The 24,984-nt window shown below is 37.6% G+C and overlaps 1 protein-coding gene across 2 annotated transcripts; it reads left to right on the forward strand.

Annotated features, from left to right (window-relative positions):
- The first annotated feature begins 1,876 nt into the window (after window positions 1-1,876).
- Window positions 1,877-24,429, forward strand: LOC135635974 (phototropin-1A-like). Of its 2 annotated transcripts, none has more exons than XM_065147461.1 (24): window positions 1,877-2,298; window positions 3,662-4,413; window positions 5,370-5,552; window positions 5,733-5,824; window positions 5,961-6,240; window positions 6,699-6,918; window positions 7,034-7,104; window positions 7,498-7,604; window positions 9,212-9,261; window positions 9,369-9,473; window positions 10,302-10,361; window positions 10,437-10,526; window positions 11,197-11,273; window positions 12,662-12,746; window positions 14,331-14,411; window positions 15,315-15,418; window positions 16,987-17,036; window positions 18,121-18,227; window positions 18,865-18,987; window positions 21,029-21,080; window positions 21,984-22,096; window positions 23,140-23,280; window positions 23,829-23,918; window positions 24,035-24,429. In XM_065147461.1, exons 2-23 carry the CDS (start codon window positions 3,665-3,667, stop codon window positions 23,910-23,912), a joined length of 3,024 nt encoding a protein of 1,007 aa, XP_065003533.1. In that variant the 5' UTR covers window positions 1,877-2,298; window positions 3,662-3,664; the 3' UTR covers window positions 23,913-23,918; window positions 24,035-24,429. The 2 variants fall into 2 exon arrangements, with proteins under 2 accessions (XP_065003533.1, XP_065003534.1); XM_065147462.1 differs by lacking the exon at window positions 1,877-2,298 and adding an exon at window positions 2,629-2,847 and having other exon boundaries at window positions 24,035-24,172.
- Window positions 24,430-24,984: the final 555 nt, after the last annotated feature.

A 24,984-nucleotide genomic window follows, 5' to 3' on the forward strand; every position in this document is an offset into this window, starting at 1 on the left:
TCTTTTTCTCGTCTTGGGGGTCGTTTCATGGGTCGGACGCTGCTTCTCCCGCATGTCCCTTGAACGGGTCTCATGCGCATCCTGACACCCCCTGTAGGGGCAATCAGAAAGGAATTGGAAGTCGTCTGACCCTCCAAATTATAAGTGGCATATAATATATGAGGGTGCAACATCCCATCAGTTTGCTCGAGTTGAGACAAAAGTACTGTGAAACACGAATCATATATAGAGGTGACTCTTTCCACAATCTCAATGCAGCTCAGCAGAATGTCTCCTTGCTGAGTCAAAAGGAAACAGCATAGTCGATCATCTTCATGCCTACTATTTCATATGATCACACACCAAGCTTCCGAGATGGGAAAAACATAGAAGCAATTCAAAGGGAGTCTTATGTGACTATGTAACTCCGCAAGCATTAGTCATTACACAGAAAGATTCATTGTTCCTGTATAGGAGAAGGCTTCTCCAAACACGAAGCATTAGTCTGTTTCCTGTAAAAGTAGATTGAGAAGAAGGATTCTGTTCAGAAATATGTGTTGGTAGAAATTGATGGAGAGATGTGACATGAATTGCAGCACAAAACTTGAGAAAGGAATAGATTCTTGCCAGATTTTAATGTTCGAGCCAATAGCATAACTTGCCTTGTAGCCTTCTTTGAGTATGTATATCCATTTCATCATTCTAAATCATCAAAAACAAGAAACATAATATTAGACTCTATTAGCATTTGACAACATTTAAGGTGAGTGGTTGAAGGGTTTGCCATCAATTAAATCACAGCGGCTGTCTTTTCATGAGTTGCTTGAAGAAAGTTTGGCACAGAATTGTTCTGGAGAGGTTGGATGAGACAGAATACTATGTCCAGTGACATTGTTGCGTTGGATTTCAAATCAGTCCTCTTTTGCTGCCTGTGAATTCATTACCTTTCATGGGTGACACCATCAATTAATTGGAATTAATGCAGCAACTTGTCCGGTGCTCAGTTTGCAGACAGTCGCATATTAGCAATCAAGAAGAAAGAAGCAATACAACAAGAAACCATAATTCTGCACCAAAATGAAAAAGTCATGAACGGGTCTTCTGGCCAGAAGACAGATCCAAACAACATGTACTGGCTTTCTCCTTGAAGGTGCGATTACTGGAGGAGAAGAATAACTGCAGTGATAATGTTCTATCCAGGATAAACACAACCTGTCAGAGTCAATTTATTGTCTGTGATTGTAGCCTCGATGAAGTTAACCGGACGAGAAGATTAGTTTTCCACAATCCAAACTATGACCTTACTGCAATCCTCCATGGGCTGTGTGATCATATGATCTCATGGATTGCTGTCTTCGAACATTTATCAGCACAGAATCCTCTAGCCGAATAGAAAGAGCGCATCAGAAAGACTGAGAACTACAGATGCCTGCTGGAACTTGTGATCTGGGAAAGGTGCTGTTCGTTCATCGCTTTACCTGCTCGCGGCACGATCCGAGATGAGGCCGCGATGCCGCAGCAACATGGGGGTGATCGCTCGCTGTCAGGGTCACAGGCGGCCCACCCTCACACGGGGCCATGACGCAGTGGGCAACATGATTTTTGCGCCTTCCCCCCGAGGGGCCGTCTCTCCCGTGGTCAAGGCTCCGCCACGTATGCGTGGGTCCCATTTGATTTAGATGAATCGAAAGATATATATGCATATAATTTTGAGAAATAATTGAGATAAGGACAGGGAAAATTCGGGGTTTCTTTTTTGAGTTATATACATTTTAGATATTTTAAGATTCGAATAATCTAATTAACGAACTATCATCCGGACAGAGAGGAATGGAGATGGACTTTTGGTGGCATGGGGGCAGTATGAATAAGACCAGATAAACTGGCAGAGGCCCACAAGCACAAGGCATCAGCCAATCTTGTCGGCAAACACTCGAGATATCCCATCTACTCCGCCTCCCTCCCTCCCTCTCAACTTTTGCCTTCTCTCTCCTTCCCCTTCCCTCGCTTCTCCTCACTCCCGTTCCCCGAACTTTTACATTCCAATCTTTTGTTACCGTCTGCAAGAGAAGGCTGAGACAGAAGCACGGGAATTATCATCTCGACGTGGTCCGTCTCCTTCCTTTCTGATGCAGAAGAGCCTGCTGGACGCCCATACTCACACGTGCAACTCCATGTGATCTGTCTCAGTTCTCCGCCGGAACCAAATGGCTGCTTCTCTCCCATCATCCCTCATCATGATCTCTTCGGATTCATCACCTGCAGAATAAAGCCTGCCCGTAGCTCGGCTGCTAGACATCGAGAACACCTCCACTGCAGGTACTCCAATCTCTACCTTGCTTCGTCATAGGGTTCTCTCGACGTGCATCGCATGCTCACAAGTTAGGATCTCGCTCCAGAAACTATGAGTTGCTTCCTTCTTTCCCGAGATCTTTCCACGTTGCTTTTAGGTACAGTTCGAGGATAGTGATCTCCCACCACGGACCTTCTTAACACGTCTCCTAATTGCGAAAGGACTTCGACATATCAGCGTCTTATCCTCGCAAGAGTCATCTCCCTCTCTCTTCTGCTGTAGCGACGTTGATTGGTGCGCTCTTAGCGTCGGAATCATGACATAAATCCATGATAATTCCTGACAAAAATCTCTTCCTCGGAATCATGCCTTTACTGCAGTCGAAGTAATCAAGAGAGCTGCTGTTCTACTATACTATGTTCTAGCTTGCAATAGTTATCCAATATCTTTGGAGCCTTTGTTAGATTCCATTGATCGGCGGATCGGATTCGATCCTACCAGGAAAACACATCTGCCCACATACTCATACAAATTGGAGTGTCTGGGCAAGCATAATTTCCGGGAGATCGATTCCAGTAAGATAAGTGATCCTTCTTCATGATGTGACAAAATCTAGTGGTTCAGGCAATCTTTGCTAGTTCTAAGCTTTCGTTTCATTGTCTTCATCAACATGATTCTACAATGGACTGCAAGTTTTTTTTTGCCTTGTATGTGATATAAGCATCTTTATTCGCAGTTTTATGGCCTCAAATTACATGAATTTAGCTAAGATGAAGATGGATTGTCCCTCTCAAAATTCACATTGAATGTTCTTTACAATTCGTTAGTGTTTCTTGCATACTTTTTCATGCCAAATGCATAACGCATGACAAAACAAATATAAGATTTTATATTAAAATAAATGAAAAGGTCCTTTTCTATGAATTTTTTTTTGTAAAATAGCTTTGAAAATAGGGGATTGTAAGAAAAAAAAACCTTTATTTTACCATTTTTCTCTTGAAAATATCATATTATAGTTTGTTTGTATTTTGACAAGTACTTTTTTGTGTTTTTTAATTCATCCTTTTGGTGGTCTTTTTTTCTCTCTTTTATTTTTTTTTGACTTGATACATAACATTGAGACAATAAAATTGAATATATATATATATTATTTAAGATAAACTAAACTTTCATTTTTGGAGGAAAAAAAGGGAGTTTTCTTCCCACTGACACATTAAATATCAAATCCAACAAAAAAAAGTTCATTAACTTTATCACTTAACCTTCACAAGTCAACAAATTCAAGAATGGAATTAACTGATTATTCCAAAGCCTCGTAGAAAACGTTTTTGTTTTTTGTTTTTGTTTCGTTACGTTTCCTTTTTGAACAAAAACGTTTCTCCTTTTCAGGAAATGGACGAGGAGTCCGCTGCCCGCCGACCGACCTCCTCACTCATCCCTCCTCTGCCTCGCGACTCCCGTGGGTCCCTGGAGGTCTTCAACCCCTCCAGCTTTTCCCCGCGGCCGCACCACACCCAGCCCTCTCCCTACCCTGCCTGGCAGCCCCGCGCGGAGCCGCCGCCTTCCTCCCAATGGGACCCACCCCTCCCCGACGGCGCCGGGGCCGGGGCCGGCGAAGACGACATCATCCGCCCATGGATGGCCCTCCCAACCGGACCGGCGGCGGCGCCGCCGCCGCAGTCGCAGCAACACTACCCCTCCTCGGAGACAATCTCCATCTCCAAGAAGACCTCGTCCTCCTCCTCCTCCGCCGCCGGAGAGGACGTTGGCGCGGCGGCGCAAAGGGCGGCGGAGTGGGGTTTGGTGCTGATGACGGACGAGGAGACGGGGCGGCCGCAGGGCGTCGGGGTGCGGCGGTCGGGCGACGACGCCGGTGGCAAGGGCCGCCCGTCGAAGGTTTCCGGAGGCAGCTCGTACCGGAGCTCCGAGGACTCGGAGACGGGGGCGCCGATCGCCGGCGGGGGGAAGGATAAGGGTGGAATTCCCCGGGTCTCGGAGGACCTCCGCGAGGCGCTCTCCGCTTTCCAGCAGACCTTCGTGGTGTCCGACGCGACGAAGCCCGACCACCCCATCATGTACGCCAGCGCCGGATTTTTCAACATGACCGGTTATCTCGCCAAAGAAGTCATCGGCAGGAATTGGTACGCAAAATGTTTGCCCTAATGTCTAAATGTAATGATATACCTGTACAATCTGATAACGGGAACAATACAACTGTGCAGCTGAAGCAGGGAAAGGAATGTTCTCGTCTTTATTTTAAGTTCTTTTATCTTATTTTGGTTCAAGAAGTTGGGCATTCATGGAATTTTACCAAAGGGACATTCTAAGAAGACTTTTCTAGAACTTCTGGTGACACAACTTGAGAAGCATTTAAAGTGAATGATAACCTGATTCATGAATGTGTGAACATAATCTGATTTTAAGCCATAGATGTATCTTATTAGTTCGCAAATTATGCATCTGGATAAATTGCACATAAGAATAAATTTCTTCTTCTTCTTCTTCCAGTTGTGACTTCTGTGGATGTTGGGGCCCCTGAGGTAACTTTCAGCCAGCATTCAAGTCCAATTTCATGAAAATGGGATTTATGGAAGACAGGCCCCTTTTATAAAAATGATAGAGTTCATGAAAAATTGGATAGTAATATGGGACCAAGAAAGTTAACGAGTTTCAAATTCATGAAAGATGATAAAGTGAATTGCTCCTTGCGTTTAGAAATCTCTCTGCTTAGAAGGATAAGATTGTGGACGTTGACCCTCTTCAAATCTTATAGTTCTTTTAGCAAGCTCACCGGTTTCTTTGCTTTATTTTTAACATTTCATGAAGTTAGGCTTAGATGAAAAGAAAATTCTATTGTTGAAAGGACCATGCAAAATTAGGCTGACTTAGATGGCTTGTTTATATTTTTGTCCTGAGTAAAATATCTCTGTCTTGGTCTTCTACTCTGTATATGGTAGAGTTTTAAAATCGATTATTGTCTGTGACTCTGTGGTTTCTGAAGGGCTATAGCAAATGTAATGTTAGAGCAATTTTCTTGTTGTTGATTTATCACATAAACCTCACAGTTCCTTTTTTGCTTGAAATTGCTTCTGTGCAGCCGGTTTCTGCAAGGTGCTGGAACTGATCCTGCAGAGATTGCAAAAATCAGGGAAGCATTGTCAGCTGGTACAAACTATTGTGGTCGCATATTGAATTACAAGAAGGATGGCACACCATTTTGGAATCTTTTGACAATTGCACCCATCAAAGATGAGGCAGGAAATACTCTCAAGTTCATTGGGTAAGATGCTGATTCTCACTATTGTGTTGCTTATAGAAATAAGTTATCTAACAGCCTATCTCTGATACCCTTAAATCAGTCTAACTATCTGAATCTTGGAAATTTGTCAATGCTTTAGTAAGATGATGATGCTCTTCATACATTCCTTCTTAGAACTAAATCTGGTCTTGGTTTTTGCAGGATGCAAGTTGAGGTTAGTAAGTATACGGAAGGATCTAAGGAAACAATGGTGCGACCCAATGGATTACCAGAGTCTTTGATTCGATATGATGGTAGCATTTCTTCTGGATCTATTTTTATATATCAAAACATATGTTAAATTAATTTATCTTGTTTTACATAATAGCTTTAAATTCTAGATTAAGCTTATTTTTGGAAAGTACTGTTCTTACATAGATAATCTTGCAGCTAGGCAAAAGGATAGGGCACGCAGTTCAGTCTCTGATTTAGTCATGGCCGTGAAGGATCCACATGCACTGTCAGAGTCGAGAAACTCTCCTTTCATGAGGACATCTGAAGGTGGTGGACAAATTGTTTTGTCGGAAGTTCCTGGAAGGAAGAATTCAGGAAATGCCACTCCAGTTTGGCGTAATTCACGTAGTGAGATGAGGAATCCAATGCAGAAAATTTCTGAACTTCCTGAAGTAGCGAATAAATCAAGAATATCAGGTCTAAAGTCCTTCATGGGGTAGGTTTGATGATTGTTTTTCCTCACCTCGTGATGTTTGTCATAAATGCTGCTTCGGTGCTTGTGATATTTTTCTCATTCATTTACTAGTAATACTGTTTGCAATCTTTCCCAGAATGCTATACATGCTGCTCTGAAATGTGAGCCAGAACCATTGCCTATCTCCACTAAATAATCTCTTTCGGTTAATTGAGTAAATATAACTAGTCGACTTATATTGAAAGTCATTGGTGTATCACTACTTTCTGTTCCAAAGAATAGACTTACTTTGTCATGGGCTAACTTGAGTGAGTATTCACCCAAGTCCACGCCCCATGTTATTTGCCTAATCTCAGTACTAGTACAATGATTAGCATTTTGACTTTCAGCCTTCCCTGTGGTTTCATAGTAGGTGTGGATATTATGTGGTAAATGCAAATACTTCATTTGATCAAATATTAACTCGTTTCTTATTGCAGCCTTATTGGCTTAGGCCATGCGAACATTGAAAAGCATGAGCTGGAAGTTCCTGTCAAGGAAGAAGACCTGTTGATGGAAAGTGATGATGAAAGGCCTGAAAGTTTTGATGATGTGGAAAGAAAAAAAGAGATGAGAAGGGGCATAGACCTTGCTACAACCCTTGAACGCATTGAAAAGAATTTTGTTATTACTGATCCAAGGCTCCCTGACAATCCTATTGTAAGATCTGTAATGCTGGTTCTTATTTCCTATATGTTTCATTTCTTCTATCGGAGTGTTAATCAGAGCTTTCATAAGAATAACAATAATAAGAAGTTAACGTTTCTTTTTTCAGATATTCGCATCAGACAGTTTCTTAGAATTGACAGAATACAGCCGTGAAGAAATATTGGGAAGAAACTGCAGGTGTGCAGGAATTTCCTTTGCCCTTTTAGTGCATAGTGCTGAATTTTATGGACCAGTCCAAAAATTTGTATCATAATAAATGCAATCATATGTAAGCTTTTCTGTTTGGAACTGAATCGAGATACTAAAAAAATAATATTACATAAATCTCATTGCAGGCATGAAACATTCGTTTTCTTCTGTGAATTTTTATTATAATGTTTGGTTTCATATAATTTAATATATGGATTATAAAGTGTGCTGAGCATTTTCGTTTTGACTACGAATGTTTGTGAGTATGTTGCATGTATGACATGGTTGATAGATTTCAACATATACAAGAGCCTTTAATGCACATTTCCAAAATTCAACTTCGCTTGTTTGTTTTTATGGTTAATGCTTTGGTATTTGTAGGTTTCTCCAAGGCCCTGAAACTGACCCAACAACTGTGAGGAAAATAAGAGAGGCTATAGATAACCAAAGGGATGTAACCGTGCAGTTGATAAATTACACAAAAAGTGGTATGCTTTTTTTTTTTTGAAGAGCATTAATCTTATTCCTAACTCTGGCAGTTATGATTAGATAGAATTCCATGCATAATGCTGTTTTGTTTATAGGGACAAGTTATTGTGCTTGAGATGGTGTTTTAGACTGATCCATAGGCATGGGCGAATTTGAGTGATTTGTTCCCATCCAAGACATGAACAGGGCATGCTATCCTCTATCGTGCATGTAATTTTTATCACATGATGCATGGATTTCCATTTAAGGTTTCATTCCTGAACTCTGATGTGGTCATGGGGAAGCCTTCAAGAGTGGTGTTAGTTCCTGTCTTTTGATTGCTAGGGAGACCCTCTATAATGCATGGTTCTCCAAGTTCAGGACTCATTTTTGTTAAAACCAAGGTCCGCCATACCGTACTGTACCAGAGTTTCGACCCGGGCTCGGTACGGTACGGTACCGGTGTACCGGGCGGTACATCAGGGCGTACCGAGCGGTACACCCTGGTGTACCGATACTGTAGCAGTACTACAGTGTAGCACTGTAGCGGTACAGGGCGGTCCTCGTACCGAGTACCTGGCGGACTGGTACATACCGCCCGGTACGGCCGGTATGCTTCGGTACGACAGACACTTGTTAAAACACTAATTAATCTTCCTTATCTTGCTTGAGATGTAATCATTAAAAAAATTCCTTCCAGTGTCATAAATGTGTTTTCTCTTTGGTTGTCAATGGCACAAATTTGAACTCCTAGTTTTTATGGGGGAGGTGGAGGAGGCTACTGATATTTTGGCCCATGATGCCATGATGTTGTCATGGCTTGAAAAGAAATGGAGGTGCAAAACATAGCTAAGATCAATGATGAACACCCTTTTACTGTATTCCTCTGATCTCAAGATAATTTTCATATACATTCTGAGGCTTCTTTTTTTAGACACTGTTGCCTCATGCTGGCTGAAGCATGTGGCACACCTTAGATTGAAAGTTCCCTACAAATTTTGTGCAGTAGTTCACTTAGTTGTATTCAAGTAGAGAGCTTCCAGGGCATAAACTGTAATTATACAGTAGTTCTTATTCCTAAAACCTGATGCAAAAATGATAAAAACATCTTTATTGTGATGCCTTTATTTAATTTTGCACTTCTTACAAGTCTTATAGATCCAACAAACTTGTTAACATGTTCTCATGAATCTGATATCTACAGTTGAATCAGCTCCAGAGTCAACAGTGTCATGGTGTCCAATATTAATTATGTAATGGAAGCACTCCCAGATTCCAATTTCTAATCTTTGAATCTTGTTGACTACTTTAACTTATTAATACATCACAGGTTGTTTAAACTTTAAACCCTAACATCTCTGGAGAAATATGTTGCACTAGGAAGAACCCATGAAACAGCTGCTGCAAAGTGCAGAGTGGTTCATGTTACCGTGGTGTTGTGCTTTGCTACTACGGATGATCATTTGGGACATCTGTACACCTGATGTGTCAAAGTTGAATTATTTTTTCTAAAGAGGATCGTGTCCCGTATCTCCTTTTATAATGCTGAATAAATAATGGTGTTGTAGAAAATTTCCTGTGATCTATTGTACATTTTTTCAAATTATCACTTGCTTTCATTTGTTAGGGAAGAAGTTCTGGAATCTGTTTCACTTGCAACCCATGCGAGATCAGAAGGTATGTTCTTAAGATAATATGTATATTTTGTTGTTTCAGAACTTTGCACTTTATTGTGTTACTTCCTCGTATACCTGCAAATACAAATCATCATGCTTCTTAAACAGGCAGAAGTCCAGTACTTTATTGGTGTCCAGTTGGATGGTAGTGAGCATGTTGAGCCACTTCAGAACTGTATACCGGAAGATACTGCCAAGGATAGTGAAAAGCTGGTCAGTAGTCTTGGACACTTGCAGGCATTTCTAAACTAATTGCTTATTACAATGCAGTTGCCAACTTTGAGTCACACTAATTTATGTAACGATAGTTCAATGAGTACCTCAAACAAAATTGTCTTCTATAGATTTTTCTTTGTAGACCATATTCCTGTCTTCTTGTTTGTAAAACATGCTGTTGCAATTTCCTTTAGGCCACCCTGCCACTGCATGATAGAGCTTCATATGTACAGCATGGTTCGAAAAGCTCCTCCTTCTCATACAGGAAGTGACTGTTGCCAATTGGTCCTGGGGCCTTATTTGTAGATCTGAAGAAACGAAGTATATCAGGTTGAACAAATACAAAACCATATGGGACTTGATCTGATCCATAATGACCTTAGCTAACCAGTTCAATGATTAGTAAACATTTCGTGTTCAAGTTGCAAGTTAATTTGCCATGTTTTGGACATGGCAGCTGGTCAGTTATGTCTAATGTGTAAGTCATGCAAATAGGACAAACTGCCTCGAATGGTTTACCATGTTGCTTTTGCCTTTTACCATGCTGGCCTGTTTTTTAAATGAGTTACAGGGGGTTGGCTTAGCTTTGACTGTGGATCGGCCATGGTTGGCTTAGAATCTTGACATATTTAAGGGATGAAACGTTTCAGGTTCACTTGGTCTAGTATCTCAGTCTAACACAAACCTTCTAAAACCATTGCCACACTCCCTCAAGGGTTCTTGATCTTCACCTATTTCCCTTCCATATCAGCTCTTTTTGTAATTATAAAAAAAATTGACAATATATATTCCCAATAATTGCAATGCTTATTGCATAAATTTCAGGTGAAAGAAACTGCAGATAATGTTGATGAAGCTGTTAGAGAACTCCCAGATGCTAATTTGGTGAGCCCGACATGTTTTCTGTTTGGCAACAAGTCCATTTTATTAATTTTGATGATATTTCATGATTATGTGCAGAAACCTGAGGATCTATGGGCTAATCATTCAAAGGTAGTTCTGCCAAAACCACACATGAAGAATAATCCATCATGGAGAGCCATTCAAAAAGTATGTGATACTTGGATATCCAAATTTTACTATGGGCAAAACTTGGTCTTGTTAAAGTTGTTTAAACCTAGAAAATGACTTATTAAAGTTTATTTTTCATGAAAAAAAACTTTATTGTGCTTTTTCTGGCAGAGTTCTTGTTGTAATACAGAATAAAGTCATAAACATCTTTCATTGTTTTTCATAAAAGAAAATTTCCTTTTATTGACTTTTATCCCTGTAAGCTGTCTTTGATTGTAAGTAACTAATTAAATTTCTACCTGACCATTGATAATCATTGCCATTTGGAAAGAAGGGGGATCTGCGGAGTAAACAATTGAGAAATACAGTGCGCTTCTTGATGGCACCTCAGCTCATCAAGTGTTATTGTATACACAATAACACTTGTTTGAATGGACTGATGTTGCCTATTGAGTGCAACTGATTATGAGAGTTTTGCAAACAAACCTACCTAAAGTTTAAACCAGCATATAGTTTTCTGTTCTCAAGGTATGTAGGACAAAGATTCAGTAAGCATAATAACCATGTTTATCTCTATTTTGATAAAAGGCACTTAATATTTATATAAGTTGAGATATCTTTGTGGATTTTCAATGTTCCAGCTGTAGTTTATCATTCTATTTCACATTTCTGAATAGTTCTGGGGCTCAAAATTAGAATTAATCTCCAGGTTGTAGGGAGCGGAGAAAAGATAGGATTGAAACATTTTAGACCTGTTAAGCCTTTGGGCTTTGGTGATACTGGCAGGTAACTCTTTTCTTTATACAATATCTCCATACTTGCTGAGAGCCTACAATACTCATTTCATGCACATTGTTCATTCTTTTTTCATTTGCCAACTGTGTAAAATAGTAATCCTATACCTTTTTTATATCTATTCTTTGCCTTGATAGCAGGACTTAGCTTCTTTTCTTGTAAGTTCTTTGTTGAGGCAGATATATGTTTGCTCCTGTGAATCTATACCACCAACTGATGGCTTTTGATATTAAAATTTTTATTTGTCCCAGAAATAACAATGATATTGTCGAACTTCTTGAAATAATCATTGATTGTTTTCTTACTAAAGTGGAAATATATTATAGTTTAGCAGGTTAGACCTTTTTGTTTCTCTTCCTGAAAACATATCTCTGAAAAGCCACAATATGCATGGCAGTCAGCTATTGCTTAGGCCCAAATGAGATTGGACAGTGCACCCAAACATCAACTTTATTTATCTGGCTTGAAGTTTGGGTTGTGCTGGGTGCCAGTCAGGCTCCTTGGGGTTTTACCCTGGTTGACTGAAAATGGATTTGGCTTCTTAGGCTTGCATCAAATCATGGCACGAGGAATGAATTTGGGCCTGATTTTGTTGCTCAAACTAGGTGTGCCCATCAGTGCCTTAGGGCTTGCTTGGTCCCTTGCTCTTCCATTCTATTCCTATGACTTGTTTATGCATCTTTTTCTCCTTCTGTAATTGTTTGAAGAGAAAAAAATGATCATGCATGTGTTACTGTTTATAGTTACTGGTGGTCAGATGCATGGGAGCATTTTCTTGGCTGATAGTTCTGCACCCCACCATATGGTTACAACACACAGAGTACCGGTTTGGTTACATTCACCTAAAAATATGTGAGTTAACAAGCAAGAACAAGAAAGAATAGGTGTATGCATGCCTAGGTTCCTGAAGCATATATTATTATAATCTAGCCGGTGTGAACTTTTTTGTTGTTTTAGATCTAAGCTAAAGCCTCCAAATATTATGGTTGGTGATCAGTCTTCATTTATAATAGACAACCTAAGCATCTCCATATATTAAATAAAAATATGGCAGGTTGAATATTGTGATAACATACGGTCTGTTGAGTTTTTATGGGGAAAAGATTGTTTTAAGACATTTAGAGATTAAATAATTTTAAACATTTATTCATTGCGTGAATGTGAACTTCATTGGGCAATTTACATTAAGGCATCACATATGTATATTCAGAATGCAGTTAAAAAATTATGTTAAACAAATATTCTCAATATTTGAATTTTAAAAAATTATGTTAATGTGCCTTATGTGGTCTGCTACACCTTTTGTGCATTCTTCTTATATGTATTACCTATGATTGACTCGTAAATCCAAAAGCCTTTTGTATGCTTTGAAATGGCAGTGTTCACTTGGTGGAGTTGTTAGGAACTGGAGAGTTTTTTGCAATGAAGGCTATGGATAAAAATACCATGCTTAATCGTAATAAGGTAAGCACTGATTATTTTATTTTTTCACTTGCGTGTTAACATGCCAGCTTTGCCTAGTGATAATTGATTATGCAATTTGTATGATTCAACTAAAGTGATAGTTTCTATGGGTTAAGGAAGGATTTTGCATGATCTGGAGCCAACTTCAGAATTTGTTGGTTAGGTTAGACTATTGTTAGCCAATACTACAACATCAACAACAAAACCATAAGTCCCAACTTATTTGAGATTGGCTACTTGAATTTTTTGCCATCAAGATCTGTAACAAGTCATATATATAGTGAAGTTAAAAGGATTTAAATCTTTATTTATAGTTTCTATTAAGGTTTTTTAGGTCTTCCTCCACCTTTTCTCATGCCACTTAAAGTAATCATTTTTCCTCTTCTAACTATCACATCTATAGGTCTCCCAAACACATATACATTTCATTTTAAACAATTTTCTCTCAAACTACTACTGTTAGCCAATAATATATGTTATTGCTGCACCTTGTTTCAGCTGGAAGCTGGCACAGCATGACAAATCTACATGTTGAGACAGTGCTGTTGACAGTTTCCTACAAAAAAGTACAAGTAAAAACAAAATTTGCCTCTCTCTCTCCTGGCCAACTATCCTCTTCTGTGTCTTCCCACTCTTTCTTTGCTTCCTTTCCTGTTCTTCAGCGTCCCTCCTGTTAAGCACACAATGAGGCAACATGACGACAAAAACCATGGGCCGGTTCATTGAAGCTCTAAATCCAAAGAGAAAGGAAGAACCCAATATTTCAGTGTTAATTGGACCGTACCAGTTACAGAATTAAGATAACTTGGTTTGACCCATAAAATCATTTGGGTTTCACAGCATGGTACCTATATGGATAATCCTTGTTTCCAATCTCAATGATTTGTCTTGAGATTTTTTTCCAACACTGAAGAAGAATTGTTATCTGCCTCTTACTTTAATTCTTTTTAAATTAATAATTAAATTAGTCAAAACTAAACTGTAGACTCAGAAACAGGTGTTGCATCTTATAATCCATCATCATCCCCACCCACCCACCCAACCCAACCCCAACAACTCATTGCGACTCCTCTGACATCTTTAGGAGTTGCAGTATTTTTTACATCTTTACTGCAGTTCCCTGAACAGCTCACTTGTAATCACAAAATACTATCAGTCATTGTCAGTTTGCTTCAGTGACTCATACCCTCACCCACATTACTACATTGGTTAGTCAGCCATCCTTTACTGATAATTTTCTTTTGAGTTGTTATTTAAGGTGATTTATAATGAAGGAATGTGTGTTTAAGCCTGTTAAAATGTGTTGAAATTGGTTAAAGTAGGTAAGCTTAGTATTGTGACTTGTTTGTAGAACACAAAGCTTGTCGCTTCTTGCCATAAAATTCAGTTTTAAGTTGAGTGCATCCTTCAAAAACACTGTCTGGGTGCACTTTAAGAAACACATGTTCGTGAATCACAAGTCTTGCACTTTTGTTCTTCGTCTATGTGGTTCTTCATTTTATATGGTTGCTAATTAATTACAGTATATGGAAACACCAAGAAAATACTGTGCATATCTGATAAATTTCTGATTGCTTGTTTCAGGTCCATAGAGCTTGTGCAGAAAGAGAGATTCTTAATATTCTGGATCACCCTTTCCTTCCTACATTATATGCATCTTTTCAGGTCATTTGCTCCAAGCCTCCAACTTCTCTTTTTTTTTTTCAGAAATGAAAAATGTAATTTACACAGAAGAGGCTGCCCATTTGAAGCTGTCTGTTCTAAAGTGATATGCTTGTTTTGGTGAAAAATGTTGCAACAATTTAAGCACCATTTATAACGATAAAACATATAAGAAAGTAAAACAATTACTATGCTATTGATTATTTGCAAGAGTAGAGAGCATGATACAGCAATAATTTATGATTTTTAAAGCTAAAATAGAGACAGGCAGTTATTTTAGCCCTTATTTATTTTAATGAAAGAAACACCTGTGGCGTCTGGCTAAGGCTCTCACACAGTCTTTAAATTTTTGGGAAAGAGATTATTTTCCCATTTAAGACGGAAACCATTTGCATGTCATATGGAGGATATAAGGGCAAAAGTTACCTTGACTAGAAGTATGTCAACACATATAGAAGCTTATTAAAAGATGCAACCAAGGTTCCTAATTTGCCCAGACTGGTACATGCTGGTGGTATTTATTGGTCTGGGCATGGATCGGGGAGCAAAATGGCCATGCATGTCCGACCATGGACCGGACCCTGGTAACCGAAACTGCAATCCTTCCAAAATATATCTAATATTTCTTTTAAGTTTTGAGTGCTAAACTTCTAGACTGCAAGTTTTGATATGGCGTGGGATGTTTTCTTATGATTTTGATGACTACAGTGCAAGTCACAATAATAGTCTCCCTTCTTCTTGTTTAAGGCTGCATTGATCCTCATACCTGACATTGATGAGAGTCTTCTGCACTAGGCCACTCTATTTTAGTTGTTAAATTAGAAATTACTATCCAATAAATTTCTTTTTATATGCAAAACTGTTTCTGTGGAGCAATAATAATCATATATTATCACATTCTTGCAGACCAAAACACATATCTGCTTAATAACTGATTACTGCCCTGGTGGAGAGCTTTTCTTAATGCTAGACAGGCAACCTGCGAAGGTCCTAAAAGAAGATGCTGTTAGGTAAAAGTTGTCCTCAAAACACATACATTTGTGATTAATTATTCTGATTCTTTTTGCATGGCAACATATAGCACAGTGCACCATATGACTTATTTGTGAAAAGTATCGTATTTTGAGCTGTCATTTATCACGTAACCCAAAAGTTTTCCCTTTTATATTTCGAAGCATAGTCCCTATCTATCTTCTCAATCTCTATCCTATTATTGTCTTTAACGGCTAGGAGAGTTAGTTACCCTCTTTTAGAACTAATCCTTGTTCCAAGTTGTTAGAAATTTTTACTGAATTCTACCACGTTCATGTTTGGATACTTTCTTGATGCTGCTGTTAAATGGAATTAATAAAATATATGAAACACCAAAATGTGGTTACTAATCTTAGGTATTGGCAACATACATATTGTATAAAAACAGTAAGTCACAGAGGAGACAGTGGTTTGCACGATAACTTTAAGAATCTTTGTTCATGACCCCTCTTTACAAGTGACCCAGTACACTCTCTGATGACACCATAATTGACTCCAAGTTATTTTTTGTTGAAATGTATAATAGATGCTTTCTATATTGTTATCTTATATATTCATGAGTAATTCTTAGTTGACTTAAGACACCTCAGCTCCATGAGCTTCTTAATCCTATTGTCTCGAATACAGACCAAACTAGAAAAAACCTTAGATGACTCAGCTCCCTGAGAATCTGAATCCTATCGCCTCCAATACAGACCAAAATTAAAAGCAGTGCAAAATATATTAGGAAATGAAGCTGTCCATTTACTTCCTTTCTCATTCTTCTACTAGGTTGAAGCAGGCATTCATCAAGACAAATTGTGTGAAATTAACATATTGGTAATATGCACAGAAAATTATTGACTTCCATGCCATTTTTAATTGCTAATTTCTAAAATATATAGAAATCATATACACTTTAAGTACCATTTAAGTTATTGTTGAAGATTTATGATGATAAAGCATCGTAAAAATATGTAAAACTTTCTCTTAATCACAATAATGTTGTAGTTTAGAATATTTCATTTGCACAGTTAATGTTTATCATACTGACAAGCTCAATATATAAACTTCAACAATTTATTATTTTTCCTGCAAACTCGTAAACAGGAAACTTGACAATTAATGAGAAGTGTTTCAGGGATTAGTGAGTAAAAGTAGAGTTTGTTAGAGATGTATAAGAAAGTATAATGTGAATAGTCTTACTAGAACCTCCAAGTTCATAACCAAGGGAGCCAGGCTCCAAACACATGGACACACACAATCTAGACCCTCCATTCACCATCACAGCATGTGTTCTTTTCTGCTGGGTGAGACCTTGCTTCATCTTCACATGGATGCAACTTAGCATGTCATGGAACCAAGCTCCAATGAACTTACACAAAAGAAGCAAGGACCTTACTCGAAATGAGTAGTTAAGGGTTAGTCTTTCCTGGTTTCATTTTCCCACATAACTTCCACATGAGTAGTCATTTATGTTTTTAAGTTAATGTTCTACTTCAAATTCTCTTCTAAAAGAGTACTTTAATTCTATCTGTATTGTACTGAATGCATCTTATTAGTGCAGGTTCTATGCTGCAGAAGTTGTTGTAGCACTTGAATACCTTCACTGTCAAGGTGCATAGCTATTTCTTAATAACCGTAGCCATTCTTGTTGCTTAAGTTATGCATCCTTTTTGTTATAAGATCATAAATGCTTCTTCCACTGAAGAGATATCTCAAACTAAAAACCATTCTATAGCAGCTATGTGATAATAAGTCCTTATTCAGGCTTTTTAGTATCTCTTGGGAGAAAACATTATACCATATATGTTATGAACAAAGTTCTATCATATTGGATTAGCAATAGAGCTTTACCATGGTAAATATATAATTGCATAATTGTTCTAGATGGTCATCCCTATAACGAAAACTATCAAGATTTAACTTGTATGGAACATCAATAGGTGGCGTAATCGTGCTGCCCCATGCCAGATGGCATGTAATTTGTTGGTAGGGTACCGAATAAGTTCACATAAAAGAGAAGTCAGCCTTATTTATGGTTTACCCTGCTTTTTACATATAAAAATGGAATTCAATGGCAATCTTTACTTTTAAGAAATTAAATGGTTGTCATGTTAGATATAATTAACTTACTTCTAGTTGCACTATAGGTATTCACCATATGATGCCATGATGTGTACCATCTGGATATAAAGCATATGACATTTATACAGGAACAGCACATTAAACCTTGTTTGCAGTCACTCCCAAAATTCATTTTCATTATGCATGTATATGTTACACATTTAACAACTTGGAAAATTTCCCTCTGGTTAGTGCAGTTTGGTACAGGCATGTGCTTCCCTCATGTGATGCCTGGCTTCAATCCCCTGCTTGTCTTTATGTGCCTTGCTCCACCCGAGCATCAAGCTATAGAAATTGCTTAAAAACAAGCATTTCTTTTCCTTTTTGTCTGTTCAGTTGTATGGCGGTAGGTTGATACCGTTGATTCAAATAATACTATGAAATGTTGCCTTGCATCTTCGGAAACTTACTGCATTTGTTTTCCGTTTAAATACACTAGGTCCTAAATTTTCTTCAACTCCCTTGACATAGTGAAAAAAGAGAAAATTTCCATTGTTTAGCAAGATATTCTATCAAGTCTGTATCTTGGATCTTCACATTGTTCCGATGATGGAGGTTTGCTTACTCGCTGTAGGTATCATATACCGAGACCTAAAGCCAGAAAATATCTTGCTTCAGAGGGATGGACATGTTGCTTTGACAGATTTTGATTTATCATGCTTGACATCTTGCAAGCCACAGGTGAGTAAATTCTTTGATGACATCATATATGAGTCTGCCGTATTTTTGTTGGAGATGTATGTTATCAAATTTTCTTACATTCATTGTCTCATAGAAATTATTCTGTATTTATTTTTTCACTGTGACGTCCATTTTGTGATTAGCAATCTAACGCTAATTGAAAGTCCACAGACATATCTGCATAATTTGGTTCACTATAATATATGAGTAGAAACAAGTTTTATTGCTTTCCAACTGAGAAGCCTATGGCATTGCCTTCATAATATGAGTAGAAACAAGTTCTACCGCTTTCCTACTGAGAAGCCTACGGCGTCACCTTCGTAAAATGGACCCTTATTTGATGACTCTATATATAATACTTGATCATAATTCATAAGAATAAAATTGTCCATTGCTGTTGGCAACTTTATTTCAGTGAAGTCTCTACATCATACTCCTATGAAAATTTTAGCTTTACCTGAAAATTATTGGTAATGTACTTATTCACTTTCTAGATACACTTAAATCAGATGCAATAATTGGATATCAATATTTAGGGTCCGCTAAGTAGTCTTTTAATATGAAGCAGATATCAATAATTAGATAGACATTGATGTTATTGTCTTTTATGGATCGACTGATCTGCATGGATTTCTAGCTTTTGCTTCCAAGAATTGAGGATAAGAAAAAGCAAATGAAAGGAAGGATTCCTCCTATTTTTGTAGCTGAACCAATGCGTGCATCAAATTCATTCGTTGGAACCGAAGAATACATTGCACCGGTATGTGTTGTCATTGAACAAAACAACTTTCTCTTTTGGTGTATAAGAACTCCTTTAAATCTTCAATTATACTTGTATGGAAGCAAATAACTGGCAATGCGAAATATCATTTGGTCTCATACAAATGAAGAACCTGTGTTTTTTGATCTATCTGCTGTAACTCTCACAAAATCATTATGAATGTTCTTTGTTAATTCCTTTTGTTGTTGCTCTTTTATAACTGCATAAAACTGTGAATTAAATTCTATCATTTTTATTAACATGCCTGTTAGAGTGTAGATCTAACAAACATGTAATGAATATTTGAGAGTGGATAGATTATTAATTTTCACAAATGACATTGTTTCTCCAATCATTCTTCTTGATGCAACAAAATGTCTGCTGATTGGTGTTAGGACTTTGAGCAGTCAGCTTTTAGTGTTTGTTCATGTGTTGAATGATTGAAAATTTAAAAAGAAGCAACAGCTTCCAAAGTACATTTCAATTTCCAAGTTTTCATCACTTTGAAGAATCCTATACAAAGACATGGTGTTCCTTTCTCAGTTTCTTGTATTACAAAAAGGAAGCTTCTATGATATTGATTTCTTACCTTTAGGGCATATATGGCAACTTGTAAATGTTTCATCATGGATAGATCTACCCACTGAAATTGATTCATAATCTAATAGGACATAATTGTGTTCTAACATGTCTTCTATAAGATGAAGTTCCTATTGAATTAGTAGGTGGATGTGCTGCGGTCTATGTGACTGAAGTTTGAGACACAGAAACAACCTCACACTACGTACATTGTCACCCTTAGACCCCTCATTGATGGTAGCCTTATGCATTTAACTGCCCTTCTTACAAGTTTGAATTGGGTGGATCCCTTAAGATCCACCTATACAAACAGGCACTAAAAAGATCTCGGATAGAAGACATGAGCTGAACTCATAACTTCCTATTTTCAGATTCACTATCTTGTGTTCTCAATACAGCTTCTCTTGTAATTAAATGTTTAATATCTAAAATAATCATTTCCTCAAGTCTCTTACAAATTGCTCATTGATTTTTTTCAAAAAGCAGCATATGTTTGTGCTAGCATTGTTTCTAAACAATGCTCCGATAGTTATTGTGCAGCTCTAATTAAGAAGGTAGAAAACAATAAATTTTAATAAATCATCTAGACTGCCCTATTGCTCAAAGTTGCGTTTTGCTGAAATTAACAACAATTTGGGATAGCGTAGAAGAGGCAGATGCAACAGTGCACTTCTTTGTTCTTTATGTTTTACTGAACTTTAATCCATTTATCTCATGATGAAAAATATAGTTTACTCACTTTTAATTTATTTTGATTTCATATTGCCCACCTGTGGTCCAGACGGTGGCACTTGAACTACTTAAGTCGGCTTGTACTTAGTTTTTCTGTTACATACAAGGCATTCAATCAAACATTGAATGATGTGCATTTGGTTATAAGTCCTGACAGGACAATGAATGCTCAATTTTAACCCTAAAGCTACTAGCAACCCCCTACATTGATGGAACAAAACTTTGAACCAAAAAAAACAATGGCTGCTTTAGAGCTAAAATTAGGCACTTGCTATCCTTTGAGAGCTTAATCCCAAACACTATGTTGGTTTTCTATGATATGGTTCATTATTGTTTGGAAATTATCTTGTTTCTATTTCAGCACAATACTGCCAAGCAGTGAATCTTTTGAAACCATGATTGTTAAGGTCCATGATGAAATGCAATAATAAGTTGAAGTGAAATACCAAGAGCTGACAATACAATTTGCTTCAAGAATATTTATCTGCTATATTTAGACTTTCTAATTCACTCTTTTCAATCAATTGCACTAGTACTTATGATTGGCTTGGTTAGGTTTATCAGCCTTAGATACTTTGTAATCACATGTATTTTCATTATATTTTCCATAAATGATTATGTATATATTCAATATCCATGGATATAAATGTAATATTTGTGTTGGATTAGATAATTAGTAAACTTATTCTACAAACATTATTTAAGGCCAATGTCTGGTTTTTTTTTTCAGGAGATTATTACTGGAGCTGGCCATACTAGTGCAGTTGATTGGTGGGCGCTTGGTAGGTGATATGTTTCAGCTCAATTGTTTATCCATTTTTCACAATCATCACAACATATGTGATTACATATATTTGTTTGCAAGACTTTTCTATCCTGATGATGTTATATAGATAAAGACAAAAATGAATGTTTGTTAATTTACAAATCAGTGTAACAGCATCATGCATGCTGGTTCAAAGGAGTACAAGACCTGTCTGCCTGATATTTAACAGGAAGATGGATCTGTCAGTCCGATTGCGCTGCGCTCATGTTATTTTGCAGCATGATTCTCTAGGTGAGAGATGTAGAGTAGTTGGATTCCACAGAGGTGAACAATCACTGTGCACACATGTTGTCAACATATATCAAAATAGTTCAGAGTCAGTTTGAATCTCGATGAAGTTAACTCAGCTCATGGAAATTTCAAGTCGATTCAATATCTGACAAGGACAGGTGTCCATCATGGGCATGGCATGGACACGACATGGGTCTTTGTGTCTTAGTAGTGGACCAGGTGGAACCACTGCAGCCTCCATGGAGGGTTAATTGCACAGACTTAACCTCCAAATGCGGAGACACCTGTTTCCTCCAGTGACTCCTAGGTTGTTCTCAGGCTTTATCACAACATGAGAATTAACTTCTAAAAGCTATTGATATGAATCAAGTTATGCTTTCTTTCCAAGTCTTTCTGAAAGCAAAATATGAACTATATGCACAGAAATGTCATTTCTCTCTTTGAAGATTTTAGGAAGCTAAGACATCTTAATGGTATTCTCTTCCAATGTTTGTATCATATCTCATGCCTAGACATCTCAAAATAAGGTGACCATACTTGTTAAAGTTTCTCTTATATTTGTACCTCATTGCCCAGATAGTTTCTCAGTTGCAATACCTGATTCTACTGCTGCTTTCTACATTGCTAGGGATCCTTCTTTATGAGATGTTATATGGATATACACCATTCCGAGGAAAGACAAGACAAAAGACATTTGCTAATATTCTTCATAAGGACCTAAGATTTCCTGGATGTATTTCGGTGAGTATTTGATCAAATTCAAGTGTTTATTCAAATTATATATTCAACATTATCCAGTGTTCATGCATGAATACTGGCAAGTTGAAACAATTGATGTCGTATATAATTTATTGAGGATTTGGTTTCCTAGGACTCTTACTGAATTTATTGGATAATTGGTAATATCCACTATTGAGTATTGACCATTAAAACATCTACAATATAGAGGTCTAAGGTTCCAGAGAATCCATCAACAATTTTAACAAGAGTGAAAAAGCACTTCACCAGTCAAGAGAAAAGGGAAAAGCTGTAAATAGTATAAGCTGTAAATATTATAGAGTTTGGCCCTTCACATACCAGTGGAACTGTGAATATCTTGAATGGTAAACTCTTGATTCTTATTTTTCCCGAAAAGTTTGAGTTTGAACTCAAGTTCCTTGGAGCCTAAGTTTTGGTGAAGTTTCTGTTTGTCCAAAACCCAACCTACTGGAACTGAAGTTCCGGTGAGTTATATTGTATCTTGTGGAATAAATCGTGAAAGGGAACTTGGAGTTGGTTTAGTTGATCCAGAATTGATTATCTTGGTATAACTTCAATTTTATCTGATCGATATGGTCATATTGGTTTGTGCTAGGTTAGATCTGAAAATATATAATCATGCTGCTTTCGAGTTCCAGACTTCCATCGAAGTGAGGCATGTGGATGTCCCATTAGCTATGAAAAAGACTAAGCAACCATTCATCAAGTATAATTTAAGGTTCCCTTTTTCCCCTTCATATGCAGAGAAGTGTCATGTCCACAACCTGTGTAAAAAAACTGCAATATTTCTTACATCTATTTTCTCACTAAAATTGATCAAATAGTGTATATATTTCTAGTCATCTGTGCTGACTCTAAATATCATATGTATGGTGATAGAGGACAAAAGAGGGTCATTTGAGCAATCTATCCATTTAGTAATGTTCAGTTATTTACTGCAATGGTCCGTTTTTGCAGAAAACACTAATCTATTTACTTGTATACCAAGACACCAAATTACTTGTCTAATTCATTTCTTTGAGCAGGTAAGCCTTCCTGCAAAACAGTTGATATATCGGTTGTTGCATAGGGATCCTAGAAATAGATTAGGTTCAAGTCAAGGAGCCAATGAAGTTAAGCAGCATCTGTTTTTTCGTGGCATCAACTGGGCTCTTGTGCGTTGCATGGTAAGCTCGATCTAATCATGTTATATGTTGTTTGATATGACCTTAAGAATATGTAATTTTAATTTGTACTGATTCCTGACAACATGCAAGCTCAACATCTCTTTAAAAACCTAAAAGCATAAATTTTCAAGCTTGGTCAGTTTCCTCCCCGAATTGGTCAAACTTGGATCAGAATCAGCTGATGTCAATTCAATATCTCCCAAACAGTGGAATATCTAGAGAAATTTTCATAGTTGGAAATCATAGTTCATAACATAGAAGTCAAAGGAGAGCAGCATTACATTCTATGGACACCATGAAAAAAAAGATCTCATCTTGCGAGTGTTGTCACTAGTAAGCTGTAGTGACTTTTTCAAACTTCAAACATATTTTAAGAAAAGTTAAGCAATGTCCACTTTGCTGTCATCGTGTCTGAAAATTATGTTTGAAATGTAGACTGCACTTTTGTTGCTTGATAGTTAAGAAAATAAGCTTCTGTGTGTCTGTTGTTTTGTAGCCTTATTTTAGAGATTTCGTTCCTGACTGAGAAATGTTTCCATATTGGACAGGACCCTCCCAAGCTTGACATGCCAGTATTTGATAGTAAAATGGCTGATCCTGAACCAGTGGATGTTCAGATAGATGTCTTTTGATTAAAGGTATGTGCTCATGTTCACAAACCTACGTCAAGAAAGATATTTATATGATACAAACCTCTGTCGAGAAGGATATCTATACATATGTGCTCATGTGCTCACTAAATTTTGTTGGACAGCTTGGACCTGTATTTCTACGGTACGGAGCTCGATTGCTCTTGGATTGTCTTCAACATCATCTGTATCAGCCGTGATGCGTGTGCTATGTTCGTCCTTCTGTTTCAAGGTTGGTTTTTTCCCTCGAAGGATTTCTACGACATTGGTGGATGTTAGAATCGTCTCTTTTATTGCTGGCTCTGGCAACATTCTTTTTGAGAGATCTAAGCTCGAGTCTTGTTGCCTATAGCTCCTACAGCTAGGAACTTCACTGCATGTGCTTAAAACGATCCGTAGCAACAGTTTCACTTTGTTATTCTTAAATTGTTTTTGATTTTTTTTTTCAACCTGTAAGCATGTTGTGTTTCTCTTTGTCAAATAATTAATTGCATGTGATGATAAAATAAGAGTTCTACTGTGTGTGCGCGCGAACAATCTAACAGATATTTTTCAACACAACTCATGAAAATTTGAAAAAGCTTACACTTTGGAGATTTCGTCGTTGATGTCTAAATCAACCTGAAGACGCAAAAGTGTTCAAAACGGATCTGAGGTGGTTCTTGAATGGCTTCGAGGTGAGAGGTAAGCTTTCGAGGTGTTGTCTGCACTAAAGATCTAAAGATCGATGTTAAGAAAAGTTTTCTGACCTAGTCCTTTCCATGTTCAAATTAGTCTAAGGTCATTTGTGGGGTATGAGATTTTCTCAAAAAAATGTGTCACTCGACAAGAAGGGATAACCTACAATTATCCCAACGTCCCCTTTTGGCATTTTGTGGTGACGGGGGAGACAAGCTTGAACCGTCTCTCTTGGACTATTGTTAATGAGGGCAGATAAGTGGAGAGCAATTGGAACCTTTTCCTTCTACGCCAGCCTAATGGTGATTGGCCGTCAAGTCCCTTGACATTTCTCATGATTTGGTGCTTAAATATTTTATTCGTCATCATTTAGTATGTTGCCCCTATATTTTAAATC

Source organism: Musa acuminata, chromosome BXJ3-4 (assembly GCF_036884655.1).
Source record: "Musa acuminata AAA Group cultivar baxijiao chromosome BXJ3-4, Cavendish_Baxijiao_AAA, whole genome shotgun sequence".
Lineage (NCBI taxonomy): Eukaryota > Viridiplantae > Streptophyta > Magnoliopsida > Zingiberales > Musaceae > Musa > Musa acuminata.